Source organism: Odontesthes bonariensis, chromosome 2 (assembly GCF_027942865.1).
Source record: "Odontesthes bonariensis isolate fOdoBon6 chromosome 2, fOdoBon6.hap1, whole genome shotgun sequence".
In the NCBI taxonomy this organism is placed as follows: domain Eukaryota; kingdom Metazoa; phylum Chordata; class Actinopteri; order Atheriniformes; family Atherinopsidae; genus Odontesthes; species Odontesthes bonariensis.
In genome coordinates, this window is record NC_134507.1 from 11,467,686 (window position 1) to 11,478,739 (window position 11,054).

Sequence of the window (11,054 nt, forward strand, 5' to 3'; positions counted from 1 at the left end):
ACTTGAAATTGCCCGTTGATGCCAGTTTAGAAAAACTGACATAAATGAGAATGGCATTTAGTAAAGAAGTAACGGAAATTAATATATAAAAGTGACATTTATTGTATTTCCATAGAGTCATATCAGGGTTCAATTTGGAAAACAAGTCGAGTCCAACCACTGTTTAACGGGCTCTTATTCTCTTGCTTTTGTCGTCACCCAGTGGAGGGTTCCTGACAGAGCACAAATAGTGCGTCTTCTTCTGCTGCTGCGTCTTTTTCTTCTTCGTCGCCGTCTTCTTCTTCTTAAAATAATAGCGTATTGCAAACTAACGTCTAGGGGCATACCGCCATCTACTGCACCAGGATGTATAACATCAGGACGTTAAAGGGATAGTTCGCCTCTTTTGACATAAAGTTGTATGACATCCCATATTAGCAATATCATTTATGAACATTGACTTACCCCCGCTGCGTCCTGTGAGCGGAGTTCCAGCTGAGTTTTGGTGTCCACGAAGCTAGTCCGGCTAGTTGGCTGGGGCTAGAAAAATAAAGTGTCTTGCTTCTCAAAACAATATGCGTTCAAAAGAGTAATACATTTGCATCATAAAATCGTTCTCGATGAAAAAGTCAGACCTCACATCGCTTGCCGCTATTTTTGCCTCCCTTGACATCAATGCGTCAAGCCACCTAGCGATAGCTGCACCTGTTACGGTGTTTGCTGCTCGGAAGCAGGGGAGTGCTCGGTCTGCTCTTCGGTCTGCACAGTTTACATTGGACGCATTGATATCAAGGGATGCAGATGCAGTGTTATAACAGAGGGGATGGAGCACAGGGACTCAAAACTGTGAGTTTTTAGGACAGTTAAGGTATGTGCTGTTGTGCATGCCTGACATGATGCATTTACAGTGGTGTTGGTTTTAGGCAAATAACCTGTTGGATAAACCACTTTCAGATACGCACAGAGCGAAGTTCCACCTCTGGCCGCCACGCTGAAATCCCAGTTTAAAGCTTTCAAGTGGATGTAGTAAGTTTAACATTTTATCATACGTTTATCAATAAAAATGGTGTGATGCTTTTAGTTTGCTTGTTTCTTTACTGCAGGATAAAATTAATTGAGAGCCTGAGCACTCTACCTTGCAAAAGCCCACTTTAACCAACACAAGCTGTTTTGTTTGTGGGAAGTGTTTTTATTAGTGTGATGCATCTAAAGCCGGTAGCATTACCATTAATCCCTCCAGTTATGTTGTAGCTGTCCTGCCTTAAGCCAAACTGTTTAACAGATACTGTTATAAGATGTTGATTCTTTGCAATGACCTCCTATCTGTAGTGACGTTTAAAAAGCCACCATGTAAGTAGGGGGAATCATGTCTATTCTGAAGTAGTTTTATTTTTGGCTTTCATTATGCTCATGTTTATCTTTCCCATTACCATAACCATGAACGCTCTTACTGTTGTCATCATTTCAATGTCAGAGGTGATGATGGCAAATTAAGTTCGAAACAACCGTGTTTATCCAGGGGAAAGTACCCACCTGCTCGCACTGAAATAACAAGAAAAAAAAAAGATTAGATGATCCCCTCCTTTGACTGAAGTATCCCAGCATGTGATCTTAACTTCATTATCTGTAAAGTTCATGTCAAGTTGGCCTCAGGAGGTCAGGCACACAGAGCAACCTCTCAGCCTACGTGGTTACCTGCATCAGAGATCAGTGGTAGAGTTCAGTTGACTGTCTCAAGCCTTCAGGTGGGGGATCTTGATCTCTGCTCTGGTAAATTACACAACCTTGAATCTCTACTGGTAGGTTTCTTTATCACCTGTCTTTGAAAACAATTTCCGGCCAATTCTTTGAGGGTTTGAGAGGAGTTCAGAGGATGTCTGTATCACATTTTTTCCGATGACAAAGTTGAACTTTTTGTGCTACTCCTTCAGTTAGAAATACAATGGAATTGATGCATGTGCAGGTAGTTATAATATGCCATAGAACACAGTAGGGAGACGTTCTTTTTCATTACTTTTGGTGCAGTGTCTCTTTACTAAATTTGGCAAGAGATTAAGCTGCAGTGTGGACACTGAATTACAGTCTTTTTTTCTTTGAATGTTACAGTTTTGAGTTAAGCTGCTTTTTCCCCCTGCTGCATACAGCAAGATTGCTCGGAGTGTGACCCTGGAAGCCATTGAGGCCTTTAACAACCTTCTCAACCCCTCTGAAATGTAAGCCTTTTTAGTGATTCTGTCAATGATTATTGTCATATTCACCGTGGTGCACCTCCACTCACATTTTTAGAGTCTTACAGCTCTATCCAGAACACAAGGAGTCTGATGCACATTGACAGAAGGGCATCTAACAACCTCCCAAAACTTCCCTACATGTGAAGAAAACAAGAAATATCTAGTTTTTGTGTTCATGTGAAATTTAAGAAAATTTACCAGTGTGAATGCAACATTAAACAAATACTGAATATCACCCATTCATTCATGCAACAATATTTTAGTAACGACACATTTTTTTTGTCACTGCAGGAGCATCTCAAATACCGGTATAACAGTTTCCAGATCAGACTTTATCCTGTAAGTCTGTCATTCAAAGATTTGGAGACTTATAAAACTAAAATCATATTGTTTGCATACCTCACAATGGGTTACTTTGAAACACTTTCTGGAAGTCAACATTATGTAAGACCTCTATGATGGATGAAACTATTGGACACCGTGTTCCTTTGCCCGGGCGTGGGTTACCGGGGCCCCCCCCTGGAGCCAGGCCCAGGGGTGGGGCCCGCTGGCGAGCGCCTGGTGGCCGGGTCTGTGCCCGTGGGGCTCGGTCGGGCACAGCCCGAAGAAACGGCACGGGTCCCCCTTCCCACGGGCTCACCACCCGTGGGAGGGGCCATGGGGGTCGGGTGCAGTGTGAGCTGGGCGGCAGCCGAAGGCGGGGACCTTGGCGGTCTGATCCTCGGCTACTGAAGCTGGCTCTTGGGACGTGGAACGTCACCTCTCTGCTGGGGAAGGAGCCTGAGCTGGTGCGCGAGGCTGAGCGGTTCCGGCTAGATATAGTTGGACTCACCTCGACACATGGCTTGGGCTCCGGAACCAGCCTCCTCGAGAGGGGTTGGACTCTCTTCCACTCTGGAGTTGCCCGTGGTGAGAGGCGTAGAGCAGGTGTGGGCATACTTATTGCCCCCCGGCTGTGCGCCTGTACATTGGGGTTCACCCCGGTAGACGAGAGGGTAGCCTCCCTCCGCCTTAGGGTGGGGGGACGGGTCCTGACTGTTGTTTGTGCTTATGCACCGAACGGCAGTTCAGAGTACCCACCCTTTTTGGAGTCCCTGGAGGAGGCACTGGAGAGTGCTCCTCCGGGAGACTCCCTCGTCCTGCTGGGAGACTTCAATGCTCACGTGGGCAATGACAGTGAGACCTGGAGGGGCGTGATTGGGAGGAACGGCCCCCCCGATCTGAATCAGAGTGGTGTTTTGTTGTTGGACTTCTGTGCTCGTCACGGACTGTCCATAACGAACACCATGTTCAGGCATAAGGGTGTCCATATGTGCACCTGGCACCAGGACACCCTAGGCCTCAGCTCGATGATCGACTTTGTGGTTGTATCGTCAGACTTGCGGCCGTATGTCCTGGACACTCGGGTGAAGAGAGGGGCGGAGCTGTCAACTGATCACCACCTGGTGGTGAGTTGGCTCCGCTGGTGGGGGGGAAGCCGGTCAGACCTGGCAGGCCCAAACGTATTGTGAGGGTCTGTTGGGAACGGCTGGCGGAATCCCCTGTAAGGAGGAGTTTCAACTCCCACCTCCGGCAGAGCTTCAACCATGTCCCGAGGGAGGTGGGGGACATTGAGCCCGAATGGGACATGTTCCGTGCCTCCATTGTTGAGGCGGCCGACCGGAGCTGTGGCCGTAAGGTGGTTGGTGCCTGTCGTGGCGGCAATCCCCGAACCCGCTGGTGGACACCAGTGGTGAGGGAGGCCGTCAAGCTGAAGAAGGAGTCCTATCGGGCCTTTTTGGCCAGTGGGACTCTGGAAGCAGCTGATGGGTACCGACAGGCCAAGCGGAACGCAGCCTCGGCGGTTGCTGAGGCAAAAACTCGGGCTTGGGAAGAGTTCGGGGAGGCCATGGAGAACGACTTCCGGACGGCCTCGAGGAGATTCTGGTCCGCCATCCGGCGGCTCAGGGGGGGGAAGCGGTGCACCGTCAACACCGTGTATGGTGAGGGCGGGGCTCTGCTGACTTCTACAAGGGACGTCGTGAGTCGGTGGGGGGAATACTTTGAGGGCCTCCTCAATCCTACCGACACGCCTTCCGATGAGGAAGCAGAGTTGGGGAGCTCGGACGTGGGACCTCCCATCTCTGGGGCTGAGGTCGCCGAGGTGGTCAAAAAACTCCTCGGTGGCAAGGCCCCGGGGGTGGATGAGGTCCGTCCTGAGTTCCTCAAGGCTCTGGATGTTGTGGGGCTGTCTTGGTTGACACGCCTCTGCAGCATCGCGTGGACATCGGGGGCAGTGCCTCTGGACTGGCAGATTGGGGTGGTGGTCCCCCTCTTTAAAAAGGGGGACCGGAGGGTGTGTTCCAACTATAGGGGGATCACACTCCTCAGCCTCCCTGGTAAGGTCTATTCGGGGGTACTGGAGAGGAGGATCCGACGGATAGTCGAATCTCGGATTCAGGAGGTGCAGTGTGGTTTTCGTCCTGGCCGTGGAACAGTGGACCAGCTCTATACCCTCCGCAGGGTCCTGGAGGGTGCATGGGAGTTCGCCCAACCGGTCTACATGTGTTTTGTGGACTTGGAGAAGGCGTTCGACCGTGTCCCTCGGGGACTCTTGTGGGGGGTGCTCCGGGAGTATGGAGTGCCGGACTCTTTGATACAGGCTGTTCGGTCCCTGTATGACCGGTGTCAGAGTTTGGTCCGCATTGCCGGCAGTAAGTCGGACATGTTTCCTGTGAGGGTTGGACTCCGTCAGGGCTGCCCTTTGTCACCGATTCTGTTCCTAATTTTTATGGACAGAATTTCTAGGCGCAGCCAGGGCGTTGAGGGGGTCCGGTTTGGCGACCTCAGAATCGGGTCTCTGCTCTTTGCGGACGATGTGGTTCTGTTGGCGTCCTCAGGCCGTGACCTTCAGCTCTCACTGGAGCGGTTCGCAGCCGAATGTGAAGCGGCTGGGATGAGAATCAGCACCTCCAAATCCGAGACCATGGTCTTCGGCCGGAAAAGGGTGGAATGCCCTCTCCGGGTCGGGAATGAGATCCTTCCCCAAGTGGAGGAGTTCAAGTATCTCGGGGTCTTGTTCACGAGTGAGGGACGAATGGAGCAGGAGATTGACAGACGGATCGGTGCGGCGTCTGCAGTGATGCGGGCTCTGCACCGGCCCGTCGTGGTGAAGAAGGAGCTGAGCCAGAAGGCGAAGCTCTCGATTTACCGGTCAATCTATGTTCCTACCCTCACCTATGGTCACGAGCTGTGGGTAGTGACCGAAAGAACGAGATCGCGAATACAAGCGGCCGAAATGAGTTTCCTCCGCAGGGTGTCTGGGCTCTACCTTAGAGATAGGGTGAGAAGCTCGGTCATCCGGGAGAGGCTCGGAGTAGAACCGCTGCTCCTCCGCATCGAGAGGAGTCAGATGAGGTGGCTCGGGCATCTAGTGAGAATGCCTCCTGGACGCCTCCCCGGTGAGGTGTTCCGGGCCCGTCCCACTGGGAGGAGGCCCCGGGGAAGACCCAGGACACGTTGGAGAGACTATGTCTCTCGGCTGGCCTGGGAACGCCTCGGGGTCCCCCCAGAAGAGCTGGAGGAAGTGGCCGGGGACAGGGACGTCTGGGTCTCTTTGCTCAAGCTGCTGCCCCCGCGACCCGATCCCCGGACCAGCGGAAGATGATGGATGGATGGAACATTATGTAACAATTTGGTTTGTTCTAGTTTGAGCTGTACTTCTCTAGCGGGGATGTGTTTGACAACCTTCATCTACTTGAAGTCCCTCCAAACGCCTTCACTAGGATGCCTAAATGACATGTTACAATGTAAGTGGGGCAGTTCATCCTTGCTCCTGTCAGCTTTGTCATGTCACTTACTGTATGATGGCTGCTTTTCAAATGAGGAGCTAGCAAGCCCAAAACCTTCAACATAAACCTTTTGTGAATTTGCAGGTACATGTACAACATAATCTCGCTTTCAATGGGACAAAGATAGATGCAGTGTTGTATAAAGTACTGAAATCTCACACTCAAGTAAAAGTATAGGTACCCCTTCAAAGAAATGACTTTGGTAAAAGTCCAAGTCACTGACTGAAATGTTACTTGAGTTAAAGTCTTAAAGTATCCGAAACGTCTTGTACTTAAGTATGAGAATTACTGTAAAAATAGATGTACTTAAGTAATGTAATGAAAAGCATAAGTAAAAAGTAAACAAGGCAAATGCAGTTTGAATGACATTTTTTATATTTTGGTAAACTTTGAAGGTCAAATACACTTATAATCTACACACAACCAAGTGCAGGCAAAATTTAGACCAGGTTTAGACAGAAAATACAAACTTTATGAACCTTTAAGTTTTTCTTCTTCAAGTAAGGTCAGTGCTGAAAATGAGGTGTACATTACACCATTAAGAAAAAAATTAAACAAAAGAGGCTGCTACTGTTATTGCCATCATTATAAACTAAATTTAAAGAAAAAAATAGGAGAAAACTGAAGCTTATCTGGCATCTGAAGAGGGAGTCCAGTTTGAAACCCCTTTTGTAAACCTTTCTAAAAAATAAATAAAATGACTCAATACAGAAAATGCAGCCAACATCACCAAGAAAAAAAGCTGCTACGATTACTGTACTTCACAAGCTATAGGAGGTGCACACACAACCGGTCATTACACAAAAGAAAAAAAGAATTGAGAGGGAACTGCAGCTTATCTGGCATCTGAAGAGGAAGACCTTTTTTGTGAAACTACCTTAAAACCTAAAAAAGGGGAGTTTCTGTTAGATAGAATTTCCACGTCTTTGGGCAGGCATAACATACATGGGGTCAAAACACTGTTGGTTTTTTTCTCTCTCTCTCTCTTTTTTTTTGTAACGAGTAACTAAACCGAACAATGAAAATTTATTGGAGTAAAAGTATGCAATTAAGTTCGGAAATATAGTGAAGTAAAAGTGAAAGTTGTCAAAAAATTTTAAACTCGAGGAAAGTACAAAGTATTCCCAAATATACTTAAGTATAGTAGTGAAGTATTTTTACTTCGTTACTATACAACACTGGATAGATGAGCTGTATTCTGCTTTTTTCTTTCTTGAACGTTTTGATAAAAACAACATTTTCAAACTTAAAAACGTTTCTTATAAACCCTGCATTCCGTTGTGCTTAGGGTATTGAAGAATAATTGAAACCTTGAAGAGATCCACAGAGATGCTTTTAAAGGAGCCACAAGCCCTGGAGTCTTGTAAGTTAGATGGTATTTTTAAATCTCAGAAAAGTCACATCAAGCTAAATGTATTTGGTTTGATTTAGGCTATTGGTAGCAAGAGAAGGAAGTCAAATTCACTGCTCAAATGTGCACTTTTTATGTATCGGTAACTTGGTTGTTTTCTATGTCTACCAGCACAATAGTCCTAAAAAGGACCTTCATGTCATATTGTCGTTGGTGTTGTTTCACAGGGACGTCTCTGCAACAGCTCTGACTAGCTGACGTCACAGGGGCCAGGGGCCAGGGGCCAGCGCTGGTGTTGGCAGCTCTGTCAGCATACGCTTTGAAAAGTTTGCTTCTGAAGGGGCCTTGTGGCCTCCGAGAAGCTCATCTCACCTACAACAGCCACTGTTGCGCCCTGCTGAGCAAGTTATCACACGACAGATTCATTCATGAATTTTCCTATTTACTTTTGCCCCCCAGCTGTAACAATTTTCTTTCATTACTATCAAAGTACACAATACAGGACTGCAATAAACTACACATAGTGGAAAACGGTCCAAAAATCTGCAAAAAATTCAGACTAGATGATGTCAGAAACAGTCTGAGTTATTCTGTTCGTTTCGTGAAGTTTTGGAATGGAAAAAAAGGAAAAAAAAACTGAATTTACAAGATTGGGCACCTCAAAACATTTTATCTCAGTGAGAGCTGTGGCTTCTTCACAGTCATGTATGGGAAAAGGACAGTTGATGCAATAAGAAGAAGTGTCCTTAGTTCCTAACGTAGTTAAGAAATGGTAGTCGATAGGAATCGGGGGTTAAGTTGCGAAATAAAGAAAACTTGCCAAGAGAACCAGTTTGTTTGGTTGCAAGATAAAAAATAAAACCACCCTGTTTGATTCATCCGACCTGTCCTCTTTACTCACCACAAAACGTGTCGAGAGTTTACAAATGAACAATGGGGACAAGGTGATGCGTTTTGGAAGCAAGCCTTTAAGTTGAAATAGAAATAAAATAAATAACAAAATTAAAATTAGATAAAAAGTATGGTTGCAGAAAAGAAGGGTTCACTATTTCATGAAGACAAATCTCCAACAGTTTAGCCTGGAGTTGGATCGGTCATCATTTGGGTTCGTACCGCAACCAGAGATGTTAGTTCTCGAGGGAAGATTTGACAGTTAGATACCAAAAATTATGAAAGTAAACTTCCAACTGTCAGTAAAAAAAAGCCAAGGATGAGGAAAGAATGACTTCTGCTACAGGATAATGATCCTAAACACACCTCAATGTCTACAACAGACTACTTGAAGAGGTGCACCTACACATCATTAAAAAAAGTATAAAACTCATAAGAGTGGTGCGTGAATGAAAACACATGAATCTCACAGAACTGGAAACCTTTTGCAGGAAGAACATCCAAAAATCCCAGAGACAAGACCTGACACCGACTATTCTTTACAAGCTGTGATATTGCCTAAGGGTGGTGTTACAAAGTGTTACAACGTACCAACTATGCAGGGTCCCCAAACTTTTATTTGAGGCTTTTTTTTCCCCCTTTTTCTCTTTTTTTTTGTCATTTTACAAATAACTTGATCATAATTTAATTTCTGTTTCTGGCTGTAGAAGCTCATGAAAGGTTTTAGGCAGCACCTTAAAAAAATCACATGAATGTTTTGGAAAAGTTAGGTTTATCTTGGATTTCAACTCTATATTTCAAGCTCTTTCATTTATGTTTAACTACCCAGAACAATTTCCTCTCCCTTTTTCTCTCCTTAAAACACAGGCTTCAGCGTGGGATTGGAGGCTCAGCAGACACAACTCCCCTTATGGGCATGCCATTTTTCTCAGAGGCTGACCTTTTTGAGAAGGATGGCAGCTTTCAAGACCTGAATTTCCACTACCCAGTACAGGACTTTTTGTAAGACCAATAGTTTGCACACCTGAGGCAGATGCTTTCAATCCCTGTGGGACGTTGCAGGATTAAAGTTTTCTCAGATTGGCTATTTGATTAATCAATAAACTGGCCATTACGGGTAACCTAATGGTGCTCCTGGTTTTCTTTACCAGCTGATGGTGCCTCGCTTCCTCATGCTTTTGCTGACCTCTGCATGGCGGTCTATCTTCTGGTGATAGCCACGGTAGACTTGCAAACACGTGGCCTCTACAGTCGGCACGCTATTGAATTGCAAACAGGACCTGGCTGTAGTGCTGCAGGCTGCCTGTCTGTGTTTGGTGGGGAGCTGTCAGTATACACGCTTTCCACCATCACCCTGGAGTGCTGGCACACCTTCACCAATGCCCTGCAAGTGGAGCACCACTTACACAAGCAGCAGGTATAATGGCAGCGGGTTGGCTTGTCTGTCTATGGATGGGCATGTTGCCACTGGTTGGAGTGAGCAGCTAAACCAAAGTCAGCATGCTTACCCATGGACATCGAGACTCCCCTAGCTCAGGCTTTCATCATAATCACCCTGCTCCTCAATGTGAGTGCCTTCATCATTGTGTGCGTTTGCTACGTGCTGATCTATCTGGCTATCAAAAACCCAGAGTTCCCTGAAAGAAGTGCAGACACCAGGATCGCAAAGCGCATGGCTGTGCTCATCTTCACCGATTTTCTCTGCATGGCACCCATCTCCTTTTTTGCAATCTCTGCTGCTTTCAAGTTTCCCCTCAGTACGGTTACCAATGCAAAGATTCTAATGGTCCTCTTCTTCCCCATCAACTCCTTCCTTTATGCAATCTTCACCAAGGCTTTTAGAAAGGACACTTATTAGCTCACAAGTGCTATGGGCTGCTGCAAAAGCAAGGCTGGTGTTTATCGTTTTGAAGGCCTATTGCTCGGAAATGCAATAAAAAACGACTTGGATTCCACTAATAAAATATTCCACATAGCTGTGTCTGACTTCCATGCCACATCCGAACTGTCCCCCGACAGAGGAGGGGAGCACTCAGCTGAATGAAGGAGAAATGCAGAACTCTTAATCTTAAAGGGATCTGAGGAGGATAAATTCATGCATGATTTGAAGGAAGTTGTGGTCATAGCTATGATATGTCAGCACAATAGGTTTCATCTGATTTTCTTAACCCCTTATTGCCCTCACTGAGGAAAAAGTCATCAAAAACTGTTTCTCGCAAACCCCTCCCCATTCTTAGGAAGAATCAACATTGTTAACAAATCGCTGAGTTTTGATTTCATGTTAAATGGTATGATATAAACTCTCTGAGCATTCCGTCTGAGTGGTAGAGATGCCTCAGACGGGTTTACTTTCACAAACTTTTTAAAAATACATAATACAGGCACTGAAAATGTGCTCTGTCAAACATTAAAGGGTTAAGAGTGAACTTTAAATCTCAGGATTTAAGTGGTTTATCACAATGGACTCAAAGTCCTTGAAGTGTTCCACAGAGCGCCTAAACATGACACACACGCGAGTGAAAGCTCCACATGAGCTTTTTGAACTGACATTGAGGTGTGCTGCCAAACAGAAGTGTCTGTGCAGTGTTGTAAACATGTGTGTGTATTATCCTGGTTATTCATGACAACGGAAAGCAGGAGCTGAAATTGACCACGTGGTGGAGGAGTTGGACACACAAGTTGTCTGTAGGCTACATAGTGATATTATAAGGATGGCTGATATTTGTATTTCTGCCACAGGAAATAGAAAACACCAGAACAAGATGAAATACG

General features: G+C 46.1%; 1 protein-coding gene across 1 annotated transcript; it reads left to right on the forward strand.

The window, feature by feature from the left end:
* Positions 1-7,369: 7,369 nt before the first annotated feature.
* LOC142398837 (lutropin-choriogonadotropic hormone receptor-like) lies at positions 7,370-10,140 on the forward strand. The gene is given in 4 exon segments (XM_075483054.1): positions 7,370-7,403; positions 9,434-9,694; positions 9,697-9,781; positions 9,783-10,140. Coding segments are annotated over 4 exon segments (738 nt in total).
* Positions 10,141-11,054: the final 914 nt, after the last annotated feature.